The sequence below is a fragment of the Salminus brasiliensis genome, chromosome 16, assembly GCF_030463535.1.
Source record: "Salminus brasiliensis chromosome 16, fSalBra1.hap2, whole genome shotgun sequence".
NCBI lineage: Eukaryota > Metazoa > Chordata > Actinopteri > Characiformes > Bryconidae > Salminus > Salminus brasiliensis.
In genome coordinates this window covers 2,050,027-2,069,735 of record NC_132893.1, presented here as the reverse complement: position 1 = coordinate 2,069,735, position 19,709 = coordinate 2,050,027, and the positions used below count along the sequence as shown (strand labels likewise).

Below are 19,709 nucleotides of genomic sequence, written 5' to 3'. Positions count from 1 at the left end.
GGAGGGGGGGGGGGGGTGAAGATGAGCACATACTGGACATTATCAGTAATTGTGGCACGGTCTCCTTGATTTTGTCAGATTTACTAGGCAGCAAGCAAACCCAATGATGTAGTCTAATAGGAGAACAGTAATCACAATGAGGATGCTCCCTATTTTAACAGATTTTCCGTATTCTCATCTCCTTGCTCAGCCCATCAATATTTTGTATAAATCATTTGTTACATAAGGTCACAGATGTATTAAACGTTCTCATTGTTTGCAAATATCTTGTGGGTGTTTTTTTTGTTGTTGTTGTTTGTTTTTTTTTTGGGGGGGGGGGTTTATTCACTGTTGTAGCCCTAGTCTTGCACCAGTGCTGTGCTAAAATACGGCATCAGTATCTGCATAAGAGAATCTAGGATGTGACATTATTTCAGGATTAGGACTGAGTGCATTTTTAATATTACGACATGATGAATCGTAGATTTTTGGTGAAATCTGATTTTTTTTTTTTTTTTAAATAATATAAATATAAAATATTGCAGTGTCAGGGTTATTTTCTTCCTCCACAATATCATGCAGCCCTATGTACAACCATATTATATTGTAGTATTCGTCCTGTCGTGAAAACTTTATAAAATTAAGATATATTTTATAATAAATATAACATTGTTTCTAAGTCATTTTGAAAACCTGGCATTTTAATGCCACTGATATGAAAGTGTATAACGTAATAATGCAACTACCCCCTTTTAAACAGTTTAATTATTAAGAATATTCTGAGACTGGAATTATAAAAATATAAAAATATTTAAAATGATTAAAGCTGCAGTTTTCTGACATTCTACAAATTGACTAGTTGACATTAATGATCTCCCCTCGCTCAGTCAACACAATGGGCAATATCAAGGTCACCAAAAGTTATTAAAGGCCTGTCCATACATTACACGATAAGTCGATTAGCGTACTTGTCAGGACGGGCCTATGCGGTATTGGGTATATGCACTATTTTCAGAGACAAATCTAGGGGTGGGCAATATGACGATATTTTATTATGTAGTGATAAATATTGTTATTGTGATACTTTTCTAAGCATATTCAAGATATTGGTAGTGCTGAAAGAGGCCTGATCAGCTGTAGGGTTCATTACGAAGAGTGGCACATCCGTGAATCTGTCTGTGTTTACATGTATCATGATAAATATTAAGATATTGTGTATCGTGAAAATGTCGCCCAGCCCTAAGTGAATCTCGATTGGCTACCTGCTGCCTACGTAGTGCTCAGTAGGGTCTCATGAACCATCTCTGGTTTCTTTACTTCGATGCTGAAGTTTTCGTCCACATGAACTGTAGTGTGAACCTTTGCCAGCAGGCATTTGAGAAACTTCCTTTCGGCAGGTTTTGCAACACCGAGCCTGCATTTACAGCCTAGCAGAAGATCTGTTTGGGCAAGCTTATTACGCCCGTGTCTGCTTCGTCTACTTTCAAGATCGGGATCTGATGCCCATTAGATTCATAATATTCAAGGTTCATATGAATATTAAACTACATTCAACATAAATGGTTGGTTGGGCAGCTTCACAACAGTAGAGATAGAGAGAGACAGAGATAGAGGTCACGTTAAAGGCCTTCTGTACTTTATTAGGGCAGTGGTGGCTCAGCGGTTGGAGAGCTCCGGGCTATTGATGACCGGTGGGTTGTGGGTTCGAGACCCGAGCTCGGCCCTTGTGCCCCCCTCCGGGTGCTGAATCAGGTCGACTGAACGTTTCTCAGCATTTAGCATCACTCGTACCGAAAACGTGAATCATTTGGGGATCACCTCTTGTCTCTATATCGGGGCTGGAGCTGACCAATCACAGCGCATATGCGGAGCACGGCCACGCCCTCTGTGCGCTTTTTTTGCCCAATCAAACGCGCCGACTCGACCGCGGTGTCCCGCCCCACCCCACCTTCTCCCTTTTCTCGTATGACGTCGCCGGAGCTGCAGGGCTGGGTTTCCATTTTTTGATGCGAGTTTCGGGGGAACAACAATATGGAGCCGGACATGGAGGACAAAACGTTGGAGCTTATGGTAAGTTTGACCCCCTGGTTTTGGAAAAACTAACCGAAAACCGAAGCAGTTTGACGGGAGAGGCGAGGACTAGTCTGGCTGGGGTAGTTCGCTAGCTAGTTAGCCAGCTAGCACTAGCTGGATGAGCTGCCGCCTGAGCCGCCGAGCTAACATTGGCTATATCCATCTGTCTATCTCTCCATCTATCTCTCCATCTATCTCTCCATCTATCTCTCCATCTATCTCTCCATCTATCTGTCTAAGTGTTTGCGCTTTCGGCCCGTTTAGTGAATAAAGTGTGGGGGACAGAGGAAGGAGGAGGAGGACGACGACGACAAGCCTTTAGCGAGGTCTGTGGACGTCCGTCTGGGCAGTCTTCCCCTGCTTCAGTTCCGTATCGTTGGCCGGACCTTTTTATTATTTATTATTTATCTGGGAGTCGATATAAACATCGCGCTGGATGTCTGTGGGTAACATCTGAGCTGTATCGAGTATGTCCGTGCTGGTGGAGGAGGCGGCCGGTTAAGGAGAATTCAGCAAAACCACCGTGTTCGCAGCGAGCTGAGTGAGGCTGGCCCCGCCGCTGGGAGCAGCCAGCCGGGCTTCACTGCGGCGCCGCTGCGCCATTATTAGCGGTTGGCTAAAGCTAAAGCTGAAGCTAAAGCTAAAGCTGAAGCTAAAGCCTCGCCTTGATTTTTTTTTTTCCCCTTTTGGTAGATTGACGGGTTTTGCCTCATTTACAAACATCCCGCCGTGCTCATAGTGAAGTTACTCGGTAATCCGAGCACAGCCGCGGATTATTGTTTATAATATCTGGCGATATTAGTACGGATATCTGCTCTTTATGGCTCATATTCACTCTCCGTTTATCTATCTAGCTACGTTGCGTAGACGGATGCTAACGCGGCTAGCATGTTAGCTAGCTAGCTTATAGTCGACCGGTTAGCTTGGCTGGCTAGCTAGCTCCTTAACAGAGCTTATAATATTAATATTCCGAGCCAGCGCTTTCGTTTGACATTTTTATTTGGTAAAAAGTAAAGGTTTGTCGTTGTTACCCGCGCGTTAAGTCGTGTAAATAAGGCTAGCTAGCTAAGATACACCGTACGAGGAAATGCCAGCTAGCGGCTAGTGCTAATAGCTATGCTAGCTAGCTATGCTAGCTAACGTTAGCCAGCGGCGACGGTGGCTTCCTCGGCTCGCTGCTGTGGGTTAAATTAGGAGCGAATGGATAATGTAGAGTTTTTAAAGACTAGGGCCTTTAGCTCCAGTATAATATCAGGTCTACGCCGTGTTAAAGGTGAAATGTCGTAGTTGCTGTGGTTTGGACAAAACGTCGTGTTTTCCTGTGGACTGTAGTGTCGTACGTAGCTAGCTGTAGCTAGATAGCCCCGTCGGTGCTGGCGGGCGCTGTTCGCTGCTTAAGGGTGAAATTGGCCTGGAAAGGGGTCTTTAAGGTCAAATACGGCTCTGATCAGATACCCAGCGAGGCATGGAAGGTAAGCCGAGGGAAATACGCGCCTGATGCCCGCTGAGTTTAGTAATATGACCGGGGAAGTGTGTGTGTGTGTGTGTGTGTGTGTGTGTGTGTGTGTGTGTGTGTGTGTTATAGCCCAAAAAGGCCCATAAAGGAACAACCTCTCCTCCTAGAAATCAGCACAGACCTCAGCTAGTACGCAGCATCACTTTTTGTCAGTCTCCGTGGCTGATATTATGGCATCTGCCCTGGCTGTGGGTTTGCTTCCTGTTGCCATGGATACAGTGAGATGGGTAGGAGTGTGTCCACTCTTTTCTCCATCAAGAGTGGAAACGCCGAGGAGCTGGTGCCGAGGAGCTGACGCCGAGGAGCCGTGCAGATCAGGGGACTCAAACGCGGGCCGTGAAGCAGACAGCCGGCGAGCCGGAGACTGGTCACTGGACCCAGTTCGCTGGACCCAGTTCACAACTCTTGGTGCCAGACGCCCCAGGACACCTTCAGAGGTCTTGTGGAGTTTGCGCCTCGACGGGTCAGAGCCGTCCTGGCGGCACGAGGGAGGGGGACCTTAGGCAGGTGGTTTTAGTGAATTAGGTGTGTCTGAAAAGTGTGTGTTTAAGGACCGAGCTGCGAGACCTTCTTGGAGGATGATATTTGGACGGGGTGCCCAAACTTGGCATGCTCCTGTATTCACACCACACACACCACTCTGTATGTCGAGTGTATGAGGTCCCAGGAGTATATGAGGACCTGTCAAGGGGGTCGAAAATAGACACCCCTGTAACCCCTTTTTATAAATGATACACTTTTTGGGGGGGAAACGGGTTAAGTTGGAATAAGTGCTTTCATCATAGGTCACTAATCCTCTCTCAAGGAACCGTCCCACCCTGTCTTATGGTCTTTTAACGCTCCTCAGCTGTGGGATGTGACTGTAAGGCTTGCGTTGCTTGGTCAGCGTGTTTTGGGAGATGTGCATTGGTTGTCCTGAATGACTTATTGATTAATTGATTGAATTGGGGAAGTCGTTTTTTAGGGCCTTTTCCGTTAAAGGGTCATTCAGGAAAAACAAATTTCCCTCACCTTATCTTGACAGAAAAATGTAATTGTGTGTGCATATAAAAGTTGATGGCCACTTCCCCAGCCCCAGAGTAAGGCTAAGCTTAGACCAGACCAAGCAAGAGAATATCCAGTAGTGAGGTCATGGGCACTTTAATTTGGTCTAAGAATAGGCTTAGTCCGTGTCTAGGAATCTGGGCGTGAGTTTGGCGCGTACTCCCAAGCCCGTGTAGTCCATACATGGAAAATCTGATGCATCTGGATCCCAATTTTGACTACTTATCCTAAACGTTAATGCTTCCACATGTATCCTTTCAGCCGAAGACCGCATAGCTCCGCCCCCTAAGGCTGAAGTTACAAGTTATCAGTATAAGAGTTTTAGCTTGACTTGACTTATGGGTGAGAAGCAATACAACCAGTCAGAGCAGAGCTCATTTACATCTACCAGTCATAAAGCCACAGAATCAAAATTCTAATATCTGTGTAATCCATCATTGGACTTTCTTTCTCCTGGACTCCCTCTGAAGTCGGCAAGTGGAAATCGTGCCTTGAGCCATCCATCAAAAGACACGCTAGCATGCACTCTTTTTGGACTTCTGAGAAATACAGAACCGACACTGACTCTGAAAGAAGCATGTGGGCCGAGGCGGTAGAGTAATAGCGCAGGATTTTGCACTAATTGCGCATCGTTAAGCAGTTTTCTCTAGCATGGTCCTGCCTGCTTCTCCAGAGATGCATTGTGCAGTTAGCAGCTATATAGTAGCCGTTCTCTTCATCACAGGTCAGTGGAGCATCACAGTGATTCTGAAGCTGTTATTCAAGCAATATCACGAGTAACATCACAACCACAACCTTGCTTTCATACAACAGATTTTAATGTAAATAGCACACATCCAAGAAACCCTGAGTTTAATACTGAATATGCTTGAATCCTGTCTAATCCTTCAGCCAAAAATAAGTTGCTGTTATTACTCCAGAACCCCAGGATCGACTAAGTGGAGGTTGATTGATTAGGTTCCCTGTTGAGCCCGGTACACGGCCCTGGATAACTGCCGATACTCTAAGGGCCACCTTTTGCGGTACGGATAGAGCCATAGAATTGTATAAGCATCCGGCTCAAGCTGAGATATCATAAATGACCGTTTTCAGTTGTTGGTACCTCCAGGTTGAGGTAAAAATGCTACAGAATGTAGCTTTATTGATTGATGGAGAAAAAGGGAGGCTGGGAAATCCAAATGAGTTATTGTTATTGTGATAGCAAAAGGTTTACGAGCGAAGGCAGCCATGAGGCTCATTCACAAAGCAAGATGAGTCCAGAGGTGAGGACTGTCCAATAGGAATGTCCCTCATCACTTATTTTATGATACAGGATAAACTCTGGGGTTAAGTTATCTGCCACCAGGGAGGCATTTGCTTCGTCAGAATTTCATGATGAATGGACCAATAGAAATGCTTTAATTTAATTACTTCCATTAAAAGGGAAGGTTTTTTCCTTCTCCAGTGAAGTTTTAGATGATCTGGAGATCAGAGACAATAAATGAGGATCCATACAATGACCTGAGTGCCTGTGTCCAGATCCAGTAAATGTAATGTTTTAAACCCAATGTAAAAGTCTGTTCTTAGTCAGTTGCGTGACTAGAGCCTAAAAACGCTAAAATTGAGTCCATAGCATGCGCTGTCCCACCACGTGGTATGAATGCAGATTGCCTTATTGCTTGCTTTGTCGTATGTTCCTGGATCCGGCTGTGGAGCACATCTAGCGTACAGCTGTTTGACAGGTTACACGCAGTTCCTGCCCAGCGTCCACCCACAACACAACGCGCCCGACCCGCTTCTGCTGGACTGTTTACCGTACACAAAGAAAAGCTGCATGCTGTGGGAAATGAGCTGCGCAGCTGACTTCTTGTCTGCAGTAGAAATAGCAAATGTAACATCTCAGCTCACGCTGAAGTTGCTAAGGAGAATTTCAGCCTGGGCTGCTTATTCAGTGAGCCTCGACGCAGGGCAGCCAATCAGAACAGGGCTTATTTACCTATACTGAGTGGTTGGAAATCGGCTGTGTTTTTGGTCCGTCACACCACACGAGTTCATTCGGCGTCTCTCAAAAGGAAAGCAACCGCAGGTCTAACCTCTGCCTCTGCTGGCTGGTTGCAGTGTGATGTGTAGCTCCGCCCACCCCCATGTTTCAGTGGCGAAACACCGCCCCTTTCCCTCATCTAAACAGTCTTTCCGTCTCCAGAGTCTCCAAATTCTAAAGTCCAATTTTAATTTCCCCCAGACATCAGTTTAACCCTTACTCTGCTCTATCAGAAGAAGGCGGGGCTACACTTAGGAGTGAAGTGATTGACAGACAGACAGTCTTGTCTGGAAGAAAGCGCTCGTCTGCAGCAGGACCTGCATAGCGTCCTCTCTGGTCAGTACATGGAGTAGCTGTGCTGTAGAGGAACTGACATGAGCTGCACTTTTGCTGTTGGAGCGTCCACTTACTGGACAGGCTGGGAGTCCCGGGCGAAATCCGCTCTAACACCTGTGACCTCTTTAATTTCTTAGGACTGGTGTTAGCAATTCTAACCATTTCATGTCTTGTCTTTCAGAACACCTCAGGTATGGAGTCCCATACTGGAGATCTATCCCAGAAGACCACCACAGTATTTAAGGTGAGTAGAGACCTTCTGTCAGAGAAGAGATCATCTGTCAAACACTTATACCAGGATTATTATGGTTCACTGAATTCTTAACAGATCAATACAATAAACTGGTGATTTTATTTATTATTTTTTTTATTTATTGCATAATTCAACGTTCTGTTAAAGCCTGGAGAGCAGCACTGTGGAGTTCAGTCTCATCCAGATTGGTTTGTTAGATTTAATTGGATACATGAATCTTTGGAAAGATGGTGCATTTATGCTCACGACAGACGCAAGGGCTGTGTCCCAAACTGCACACTCCCATACTTAATAGCGTAGCGCTGGGCAGTGTGAGTAGAAAAATGGAAAGGTGCAAGTATGTGTCCTCTGCATTTGACCCAGCTGTAATGGTAAACACACTCACTAGTGAACTAGGGGCAGTCAGCACACACACACACTCAGAGCTGTGGGCAGCCAACTCCAGCGCCCGGGGAGCAGAGAGAGTAAAGGGCCTTGCTCAAGGGCACAACAGTTGCAGCTTGCTGAGCCCGGTCATCAATAGCCCGGGGCTCTAACCGCTGAGCCACCACTGCCCTGTGTAATATATGATTTTTATTTTATCTAATGCATAAAAAAAAAACAGGCTTGAAGTGTAGAAGTGTGTGGTTTGAGACGCAGCACAACGAAACCCAGCCAGCCCAGCGTGGAGCTGAGACGAGCATGAGACCAGTGTGTGTTTTAAAAGGAGCGCTGCCACCTCTCAGCTCCTACAGACAGCTAGAGAGGTCCAGAAAAGGCTGCGAGTTCTTCAGCAACCAAGAGAGACAGGATTTCTCCCCCAGCGGCTCCAGATGAAGGACGATTTCTCAATCTAGATCTGATTAATTGATTCGTCTCTTCAGAAGTTGATGTCCTGTTTCTCTGTAACGCCGACCCAGGTGGTCCCCGGTATCGGACATTTGCACGGGCCCTGGTTTTCCTGTATCGGCGCATCTCTAAATATGATCCAGAGTGGTCCAGGGTGGTGGGAGAATCCGATACGTGTGGGAAGCAGATGGTTTGCGTGGTTCTAACAGGCTCTGTTCGTTGTCAGATCACTAATGGTCCTCTGACGGGCTCCAGGAAGAGGCCGTCGGAGGGGAACTACGAGAAGGAGAAGGACGTTTGTATCCAGCTGTTTGACCAGTGGTCTGAAGCTGACCAGGTGGAGTTTGTGGAACATCTGATCTCACGCATGTGCCACTACCAGCACGGCCACATCAACTCCTACCTCAAACCCATGCTCCAAAGGGACTTTATCACAGCGCTGCCGGGTATGTCTCTCTCTCTCTCTCTCTCTCTCTCCTTTTTCTTTATTTCCATCCTTTTTTATTTTCATATATCTATCTCTGTCTCTCTCTATCTACTAATGTATATATATTTTCTATTTCTTTTACTTTCCCTGTTTTGGTTTTCCTTTTTATTATTTTTTTTTTACTCTCTCATTTCTTTCCATTTTCTTATTCTTTTTTTTCCTATTTATTTCATTATTTTTTTCATACTTTCTTTTTTCCTTTTTGATTTCCTTTTTGTGTATTTTTACTTTTATTTCTCCTTTTCATGTTCTAGTTTTTTTTTTCTTACTTCAGAATGTCTTTTTCTTTATTTCTCTTTCTTTCATTTCTTTCTCTTCTCTTTTTTTAGTATTTTTCATTTTTTTTCTCTTTCCTTCCTTTGTGCAGATGTAGGTGGACATCCTAAAAGCCTTGTTATGATTGGCGGGTGGGGGGAGGGGCGGGGTTATTTTTGTGTTTCAGTGGACATCAGCAAGGAAGCGTTTCTAAATTTACCCGCTGCGGTGGACGTGTTAGGAGTCCGTTCTCTTATCTGTCTTTCTCTCTCTGTGCCTTTTCCTCCGTGTGCCCGCTGCAGCTCAGGGTCTGGACCACATAGCGGAAAACATCCTGTCGTTCCTGGACGCGCGCTCGCTCTGCTCGGCAGAGCTGGTTTGCAAGGAGTGGCAGCGCGTCATCTCCGAGGGGATGCTTTGGAAGAAGCTGATTGAGCGCATGGTGCGCACAGACCCGCTCTGGAAGGGCCTCTCCGAGAGGCACCAGTGGTGAGTTTCTGACACACACACACACACACACACACACACACACACAGTGCACCACTCTGTACTGTGTTTAAGGGGCTCCTCCTGAAATCCTGCTTTCAGGAGAAGATCTGATCGGAGCTCAAAGTGACGTCCCTAGTGTTCGAGTGTGGTAGTTGAATGGTTTAGGAAAGTGTGTAATATTGCTTAACACTTATTTTTGTTTTGGGCCTAGTATGCATCCCCTCCCCACCTGCAGTCAGGTGGAGGTGTTGGAACAGGGCAAATTATTAATTAATTAATTAATTCATAATGAAAGGGAACAATAAGGAAACAGTGTTAAATAAAATATCTTAGCTCTTGCCTCTGGTGGTATTGGATGCTGATAGGTGTGGAATTAGGGTTATTTGTGGTGGTAGTAGTTCAGTGCCTTATGCAGTGGCTGAGCTGATATTTGATGTAAAACCATAGTTTGTATAGTACATTTCCCCGTGATGGGCATCAGGGGTATAATGTTTTGTAACATCCGTAACCACACCCAGTGAACTTCAGTATGTCTTCTCAAAGGCAATGTCTCAATCATCAGAGAATACATTTTTAAGTTTAAGTAAGACATTTGTGATGGAGCTTTTTAGGGCAACTAATCTAATTTTGCAGAATATTTAATAAAAGTAAGTGTAGGATGAGTTAAAGTAACATCTGCAGAAAATAAACCTAGATGGACACAGTCTTTAGATATTCAGTCTTAAAGTGCCATACAATAAAAAGTGAAATGTCCGTTTTCGAGACTTGGTCACTTTGGTCAAAGGCAATGTCTCAAGCATTTTAACAAGAGGATCTACAGTTTTTCAGCTATTATAATTATGCAGAATATTTATAAGTATAGTATTTTCTATTATAAAGAATATATAGATATGTCAGAATACACTTCTTTAAATAGTTAGTCTTATTAAAATAGCACAATAAATAAATCCACTGATAAGGATTAGATTATTTCCTTTTTTTTTTCTTTTTTTTTTTTTTAAGACTTGGTCCCTTTTCAGACCTTTTTTCTTGGCAGGTGTCGCACAGCTTCCAGCTTCGAACCTACTGTGTTGACCCGTTGGTTTCTTTTTATAGCTGTGTGACACTGCAGCTGTGGTCTAGTGCTTGCTTTGTGACCATTTCCCACTTCCTCCCACAGGGAAAAGTACTTGTTCAAGAACCGAACTACAGAAGTCCCACCGAACTCGTACTACCGCTCTCTTTACCCAAAAATCATTCAGGACATTGAGGTGAGTACGCCAGACCTCCCATTGTACATCACTCATGATGTGCTCAAAGTGTTTGTGTGTAAAAAGGTTGACCACCAAGGTAACCTGTTGTAATCTGGGTGATTTGACTTGCTACTGGGAGCTTGATTGACATTGGCGGGCTGCAGAAGGAGATGGAGCGTGCAGCCTGTGCAGTCTAGGCCATAGGGAAATCCTCCAGCTCTGTAGCACTGTACACTGAACAAATCCCAGCAGTGGTCATGTTGCGTCTCTGTTGTTGCTGCTGACAGACCATCGAGGCTAACTGGCGCTGTGGAAGGCACAACCTTCAGAGGATCCAGTGCAGGTCTGAGAACAGTAAAGGAGTCTACTGCCTCCAGTACGACGACGACAAGATCATCAGCGGCCTCCGAGACAACTCCATCAAGGTATATTCCACATGTACTTGAATCAGTCTTTCTTTTAAGGAAAATCTAAGCTGAAGAGAGAAACCAGCCACATGGGTTAACCCGATCACAGTGAAGTGGGCAGGCGGGATTCCTGGCTTTATGTTCAGGCTGCACGGTGTTGCCATTGCAGTGTGGGTATGCGCAGTAGTCGCAGCGCAGGATGTGTAATGGCATGTAAGGCAAATTGTACATTAAATTACTAATTACTTTTTTTTGCTGCTTGATGCAAAGGAAGAATTCACACTGTTCTTAATTTCCATAACTTGTCCAGCAGAGGCAGATTATATCTATATCAGTGATCATCTCCAATCTTGCATACATGCAGAGCTTTATTAATATTATGACCTTCTGAGTCATTGACTTATGGTAACATCTGGTGAAAATTCAAACTGTTATTCCAAGTCATTTTTGAGCATTTCTATTGATCCGTTCATCATAATTTTTATACAATAAAAATAACTGCCTGATTCAAAGTCAAAAACAGAAATGGAGATATAAAGATGCACCATGTCCAAATATTTTTGGACATAATTTCTCAATAGAGCAATATCCAGTTTTGTGCAGCTTTTTTCTTATTTTTTGTTTTTATAAAATGTAGGTATTGTAATATTTGCATTTTGTCCAAGACAGTGGTGCAGCTGCACAAATAATTCTATTTGGGAGGTTACATGAGTTGCAGATAACACATTTTGACGCATTAAAATATCAAATATAATCAAAACTTAAACTTGAAATTGAAAAAGTATACTTTGATCAGGTGTGTAATGATGCATGCATTTCAAAGGCTATTTAGTCAGTACTTCTTGAGCAACTCCTCGTAGAGCGATTGTAAAGTCCTTCATTTTAACCAGTAGATTTGTATTAATTTTTTTTTTCTTCATAAATAATTAAACATATAAATTATTGATTAAATAGCAACTTGGCAACCCCAGACCTAAGCAAACCACTCCCTGCATTAGTCGATGCACCAAATAAATAAACTGCAGGTCAGTTCCAGCTTCTGACACGCTGATTGATTGGCTGGTTTGGTCTTCATGACCTGTGGTCCTGCCTGGTGGCTCTGCATCGACAGGGATTCTGCATGTGAGATCTGGATTCTGACCTCATCAGTCAATACCGGTTATTCTGAGCGCCCTCATTAGAACAGGGACTGTATAACTGACATGCATGTATTATGCAGTAGTTTCTGGGCTCCAGACTGGAGAAGATTTTCCAAACCTAAGATTGCAATGCAGGTGGAACCAGTAACACATGGGCTTTGGGCTGGAAATGAGTTGTGGGGGGTGTTTAGATTTTTTTGGGCTTCAGTTAGCTAAGCTGAGTAATATGAGCTTGTTATTATAAAACTGTGGTGATTCTGTGAGTCGAGTCATTTATCCAATTAAAAATGAATCGTGGTTTAAAATCTATGCTTGCTGAGTGAATCTTTGCAGGTTTTGTGACCTTCATATGCATGTGTGTGTGGTTTCAGATCTGGGATAAACAGTCGTTGGAGTGTTTGAAGATTCTGACGGGACATACAGGGTCTGTGCTGTGTCTGCAGTATGACGAGAGGGTCATTGTTACTGGCTCCTCCGACTCCACTGTCAGGTCAGTGCAGTTTATCATCTGTGAAGCTTCGAATTGAGCGTGGGTTGTTTTTTATATATAGTGGAATGGAGACTCTCGACCCTACGTGAGAAAGTGCAGAGCCGACAGTGTGACTTATCCTAAACCACAGCTTTCTGTGTTTTGGATGCACTCTTCCAAAACAGTAATTAAACAAAAAAAAAAAAAGGCGCCGTCTCGTACGGGAGGACTTTCTCAGTTGGCCCATAGCGGCGGTTCTCCACACTGCTTCGGTCTCCTGACTGATCGCCTTTGCTGCTGCAGTAAAGGAATGGCGATTGTGTTGACTGTTTTCTCTCTCTTTTATCCCAAACACACACACACACACACGTGCTGCACAAATCTAGGGTGTGGGATGTGAACTCGGGGGAGGTACTGAACACTCTGATTCACCACAACGAGGCGGTGTTGCACCTGCGCTTCTGTAACGGTCTGATGGTGACGTGTTCCAAGGACCGCTCTATCGCCGTGTGGGACATGGCCTCCCCCACCGACATCAGCCTGCGTCGCGTGCTCGTGGGCCACCGGGCCGCCGTCAACGTGGTGGACTTCGACGACAAGTACATCGTCTCTGCCTCGGGAGACCGCACCATTAAGGTGAGTGAGATCATGTGTATAGGGTTTTAAAAAAAAATCTGTGCCATCCAGAGGTGCAAGTCTCTCACCTCGTTCAGCAGTTGATTCTTCTTCAATTGACTCTTTTGGGAATCGCGGGTGTTCCATAGTTGGAAATAAAATTATTATTATTGGTCTATTTTTATTATGTTTCAGAATTATGTAATGTATTTTGCTAGTTTGGCATAAAGTAAACAAATCAGTTTATTATTTTTATGTATTTGCGGTTAAAATGCTTTTTTTTCCACCCCAAAACATTGACTAGCATATTTTTGCATAATATGAATTATTTTATTATGCACGATTATAACGATTAGTGATTCTAACAGCAAAATGGACAGCCCACCTTATAATACATATATTTATTATTTATTTATTTTCATTTCCTTCATACCTGATGACGTGAAGGATTAAATCTCCATTGCAACATCGAGCTCCTACCCCCCCCCCGATTCCCCCCTCCCCTTGGGCTTAGTCCTTAGTGTGGATCATTAGTATAACGTCCATCAGAGGGCGCTGTGGGGCTGTTGAGCCCACAGTTCATTGAGATCTTCTACAGGCTGCAGTTTTGACAGGCAGGCTGAGCGGCGGCCAGACTGCGGCCTGTCGGCTCACCTCGTCTGGATCGCGCTCCGTCTCCTGCCCTTCTGTCTCCCAGACGCTGGATTTGCGGGCGATCGGGATTCCAGGAACGCACAGCAGCCCCGTGCGAGCCCACCCATCGCCCTGGGACATTAGCCAAGTCATTCTGCATGGGGGGAAAAAAAGAACTGAGAGAGGGAGAACGTCCACCACTTGGAGCTCCCACCCTCTCAAAACATTCCCCAAATAATGAGGCAGGGGTGTGTGTGTGTGTGTGTGTGTGTGTGTGTGTGTGTGTGTGTGTGTGTGTGTGTGTGTGTGTGTGTGTGTGTGTGTGTGTTTTTTTCACATGACTCCACACTGCACTGGTCGCTGTTTTACACATGCCTGACCGTTTTTGACCGAGAATGGGGCTCATAATGAGTTTGTGTTTCCAGCTTGTGCTTCCTCTGGTGTCTGGGAGCTTTGTTCTGGATACTGTGAACCTGATTTGTTACTGGATTTATAATCGTGATGTTTTTTTTAATATGGGAGACTCCAGGGTTTCTCAGCCTTATCTGTATTTCCTGCATCTGTAGTGTACTGTTGATTACTACAGATGCTTTCAGTGTTCCAGCTCTTAGTAAAAGGGCAAATGCTGCCTTGAAAGGCACAATTAATAGAAGCTGATGGGCGGTGCAGTCCTGAAGATCTCTGAATTTGTACGTAGAGATTATCATGCAAACAGAATTTTGAATTCTGCCGTGAAAAAAAAAAAAAGCTCGCTGTATGTAAACATTGTTTATAGAACCTAGCATCCAGTTTAAGCTACCGCAGTTTAGATCTGCCCATTCACACATTACAGAGTCAGGAGGAGTGTTGCAGCACAAAGATTCTGAGTACTGATACTGGGACTGTTGTTACCCTGATTAATTTCATAATTGAGCTGGTACAATCTGGTATAATAATAATAGTTTTCTCATTTTGAATACGAGGCAGAAGTGAAGGGTTGTTTTAGTAAAGCAAACAAACAAAAAAACCTGAACCGCTAAGCTGCATAGACTGGTCAATTACATCTTTACAATAGGCCATTGGGCCAAAATCGTATTATATGTTTAAAGAAAAATAGGAGGCATAAAATGACCTCTCAAATGACCACGGAAGGCAAGCGTCCAGACCTTTTTCTGTCCTAAGCTTCCCCTAGGTGTCCGAACAGCAGAGTCGCTCGCTGTCTGACCCAGACTGAAGACCCTCCTGTTCTGAGAGTACTTGGGCGAATAGCAGAGTGGTCTCCTTACTAACTTGTTTAATAATGTCTTAACTTGGAGGTACCCTGCCTGGTAGACGGTTCAAGACTGATTGATTGATCATGGAGACTGACTATTATAATAGACAATAATATTTTCTATAATATCCACAGTACTTAAAGACCACTGGCCAACTGTTTCGTTACAAATGGTGCATAATACGTTCTGTTGAACTGGATTTATTGACTTGCTAAATTCAGAATAGAGTCTGCTGTATATTAATTCTGTTGATTTGAGGCCCAGTACAAAAGTCTAATATTAAACAGTGTGTGTGAAGCACTATGCTATCTTATTATTGTTATTAAATGTATATTGTTTTGTCTGTCTCTTTAGGTGTGGAGCACGAGCACATGTGAGTTTGTGCGCACTCTCAATGGTCACAAGCGTGGAATCGCCTGCCTGCAGTACAGAGACCGGCTTGTGGTTAGCGGCTCCTCTGACAACACCATCAGGTGTGTGTGGCGGTTGTGGCCATCATGAATGAATGTGGTCTTGTATTTGATTTGACCCTCCATTTGCTGTTGCCTGGCTTTTATGTTCTATCAGTGTCAGTTTGAGTGTAATGAGATCAGCTCGGCTCATAAAGCTCTGACTGTGTTCACTACCATGATTTATAGTCTCTGGCTCTGGAGTAAATTTAATATTTGCTCTGTCTGGCTGCAGGCTATGGGATATTGAGTGCGGTGCCTGTTTGCGGGTTTTGGAAGGCCACGAGGAGCTGGTGCGCTGCATTCGGTTCGATAACAAGAGGATCGTGAGTGGAGCTTATGATGGGTGAGGATCCGGTGAAGTTTGCAGTGTTCCCAAACACCCTTCTTGTTTACAGTGCTACCCAACTCTGGAGGGGCTGTGGTGGTGGTGGTCCTGCTCGAACACAACACCTGCTCGAACTAAGCAGCTTATTAATTGAGCCCTACTGAAGTTTATTAATAATAATAATTCTAATAATAATAATATAACTAAAGACCTGAGGCCGATGTATCAAAGCAGATGAGCAGTATTAAAAATTGAGGTGAGTTCATATGTCCAAATGTTTGTAGACACAGCATTTTATTAATGCATTCAGTGACTTTGAGTTGCACCCATTGCTGACACAGATGACCCAATGCACACACAGCATCTAGTCCTTGTAGAGAGGTACTGCCAATAGAATAGGACTCTCTCTGCCGATGAGTGGAGCTGAACTGTTATGTAAAAGAACTGCTGTTTTTTGGGTCCTTAGAAAACTACCAATTATAACTGCCTGTTTTTGCAGCTTAGTTTGTTTGAGTTAAATAATATATAAGCTAAAATAATAAACATTTATTACTTTTTTGGTTTGTCACAAAATAATTTATTATTATTATTATTATTATTATTATTATTATTATAATTATAATAATAAACTACTCCCGCTCCTCTTTAATAGCTGTAGGCTATAATCCTCTTTTGGCTGGTAGTCCCCAAACAGCGTGTTATACTGTCACAAAGAAAACTGTCCAACACGGTCTCTTTTAGATCCTCATGGTTTGCTAGTGTGTGTGTAAGAGGAGCTCTAAAGCAGAACAGTTTCAGCTGTAGGGGAGTGCTGGTTTAGCCAGTGGGCTGCAGGCAGTGGAGATGGGCTGATGGTGTTTAATTGAACAGTGGCAGTAGGTTCTGTGTCTAATGGCTTCTGCTGTGTATTTGTCTGTGCAGTAAAATTAAAGTGTGGGACCTGCAGGCTGCTCTGGACCCAAGAGCCCCGGCCAGCACTTTGTGTCTGCGAACACTGGTGGTGAGTGACCTTGGCATACACACCTCGTGTGCACATGCAGGCTTGACATTACATCTAGGCAACATCACCGTTGCCTTCATTGCAGTAACCAAAAGATCATTAAAATTAATAATTAACAATGTGAAGTACAGGTGACCTAAGTCTGTCTGTGTCTGTCTGTGTGTGTAGGAGCATTCGGGCAGAGTGTTCCGGCTGCAGTTTGACGAGTTCCAGATCATCAGCAGTTCCCATGACGACACCATCCTCATCTGGGATTTTCTGAACGTGTCGACTAATGGTCAAATGGAAGGGCGATCGCCATCACGCACGTACACCTACATATCCAGATAGCAGGTGAGTCTATACACACACACACACACACACACACACACACACACACACACACACACACACAGTGTACACCAACCCGTCTAATACGCAGGAACTAAGGGTGTAAATGTGCCCTCCCATCAGTGTAATGGATTCCAGTTTAGTGCTGTTCAATCCCATGACATCTCAAATTTCACTTGGTTTTGATTAGATTAGTTTCAGGAATGTGTGTGAATGCCATCGAGCCAGTGTTGAATTCTGAATTCACTGTACTCTTGAGGAGCAGAGAGTGTAGACTACGCTGGGCTGCTGAGAAGGGCAAAAGCGGCAAATCCAAACATTTAATGTTTGGACCCAGTTTCTGCATTTCATATTCATGTTGGGATCTGTGCTAAAAAATTAGAGGTTAGATGTAGACTGAAGCAGCTGCACAGCATTTTTGAGAAATGCATCACTAAATTCACATTATGCAACTCTGCACTCAGTGTAATTAAACCTCAGATTATGCTTTATTTTTAGTATCTATGCAGTTAGTCAGGTCTCTTGAAGTGCTGCTTATGTCCACAGTATGCTGAGAAGTGTGTAGTTTTATTACTAGTTTTGTCCAGTAATAAACGTTTTATGCTGATAAATGACTCTTGCTGTTCCAAACCTGGCTAGTCCGCCCCAAGTGGTTCAATTCAATTCCGCATCATTGGATGAAAATATATTTTTTTGCTAGATTGGGCGGCAACCTTCTAAATGTTAACTTTCCATAGCTGCCTATTTGAAATACAAAACCGAAAAGCCTCTGATTGGCTGCTTTCTACCCTGCCTGCTCCTCAAAAAGTGCTGGAAGCAGATCCATTAATATTAAAAGGTGGATGTACTCTTTAACTGCTTTTAGACAGTTGCGCCACTCGGCAGAACAGCTTTATTTATTATTATTATTTTTTTGATGTTCAATTAGTGGATTAATAATGTGGTTATATGAATAGATTAAAGGTAATAATTGTTATTCTGAAGGTAATGCAGGTGTGTTCAGATGTGGTCAGTCTGTGCGTTTGTTCAGTAAGTAACAGTGTTTGCATGTGTTCTGTTAACAGGGCAGCGGCGCTGGAGGCGTGCGGAGTGAGAGTGTGTGTGCGGGGACTGTCCTGAAGACCGAGTCTCTGTGGTAGTGTGCCAGGATCAGAGGTCGAGGAACGCCACCCCTCTCCACCACTCACCCTTCTTTCTCTCCCTCCCTCCCTCCATTCATCTAATTTTGTCTTTTCTGGCTCCCAATGCCCCCCCCACACACACCCTCAGCCCTGCTCCTCCCTTTTCCCTTTCTGTGGAGGATAAGATGGAGAGAGGGATGCCATTGAGGAAGAGCTCCGCCCCCACATCTTGAGTGATGGCTGCCCTAGCCCTGCCCCCTGGGCCCAAGGACTATGTATCTATCTTAACTTTTTTTTGTTTGTTTTTTTTCCTTGTTTTACTTTTTGTTTTTGTTTTTTGTGAGAAGAAAAAAAAGGAAACAGTGGAAGTGAATCTTCCATGAGGACTGTACTTGCATGAATGAATGATGGGACAGTAGAGCCGTTCAAACCCCCAACTCCTCCCCAAACCCTTTTGTTTTTGTCTTTCTTACTTTTTTTATTCTTTTCTTTTTTTATTTGGGAAATCAACTTCATTTCGCTTTCTTTGTGATCTTGTACTAATAATTGTAATTCTGGCCCTTCCAAATTCTCTTCTCCAGTATGTCGCGCTGTCCTTCCATTTCCCTTCTAGCTCTAGCTTTATCTCTCTCTCCCTCCCTCCCTCTGTCGCGCTCTTTCTCCTCTCTGTCTTAGTCCCTTTTGCTGTCCGCTTGTCTAGGTTCCGAATGACCCATAACTGATCTGAATTTAGTTGTAAACAAATGTCTTGTCTAAAATGGTGTTGTATATTGAAAAGATTTTTTAAAGAAAAAAAAACATTATTATTAATAAGAATAAAGTACTTGACTGTGAAGGAGTGTTAACAAGCTGGCACTGCCCGGTGCTTGTGTGCGCGTGAGTCTGCCTGCATGCGGTATCTTCTCATAGCTGTTTGTGGATCGTCCCTGCCGTGCCTCGGTCACGGGACCGTGTATGCCACGAGGGTCGTCCCATTTAAAAAAAAAAAAAAAAATGCAGAGGGTGCTTAAAATTCAGCCTAGCGATGTGTCCTTCGGAGGTGGCACTGATGTAGCCTTTTAGTCTGGGGGGCTTTTTTCCTTTTAAATGTTAGTTTGTGTGGATGAATTTAAGTGTACGTTCATTAAATTATCCTCAGATTATATTAATTAAACCTAAGATGTAACCGTAGTTATGAAGTCTTGCTAGGCCGCATTATTTGGCTGCAGAGTTGCTGTGAAGGATGTGACTAAAGGTGGTAAAAATGGTTAATTGAGCAGTGCCATAGAAGATCCACTTTTGCTTCCATAAAGAACCATTTTTGTAAGCGAGGTGGTACAATTACATGGATGATTAACATTTATTTATTTATATTTTTTTGGGTGTCTTCTGGATCTCTATGGCCGACATGGCTCTTTATGGAACCAAAAATGGATCTTATATGGCTTTGCGCAAAGAACCGCTTTGTAACACC

General features: G+C 43.8%; 1 protein-coding gene across 2 annotated transcripts; it reads left to right on the top strand.

Moving 5' to 3' along the window:
- The first annotated feature begins 1,948 nt into the window (after positions 1–1,948).
- fbxw11b (F-box and WD repeat domain containing 11b) lies at positions 1,949–19,091 on the top strand. Of its 2 annotated transcripts, none has more exons than XM_072658663.1 (13): positions 1,949–2,049; positions 7,150–7,212; positions 8,276–8,495; positions 9,094–9,280; positions 10,440–10,530; positions 10,800–10,937; positions 12,430–12,548; positions 12,914–13,163; positions 15,383–15,501; positions 15,713–15,823; positions 16,727–16,805; positions 16,974–17,138; positions 18,200–19,091. In XM_072658663.1, the coding sequence occupies exons 1-12, from the start codon at positions 2,011–2,013 to the stop codon at positions 17,133–17,135; spliced, it is 1,578 nt and encodes a 525-aa protein (XP_072514764.1). In that variant the 5' UTR covers positions 1,949–2,010; the 3' UTR covers positions 17,136–17,138; positions 18,200–19,091. The 2 variants fall into 2 exon arrangements, with proteins under 2 accessions (XP_072514764.1, XP_072514765.1); XM_072658664.1 differs by lacking the exon at positions 1,949–2,049 and adding an exon at positions 3,097–3,524.
- The last annotated feature ends 618 nt before the right edge of the window (positions 19,092–19,709 follow it).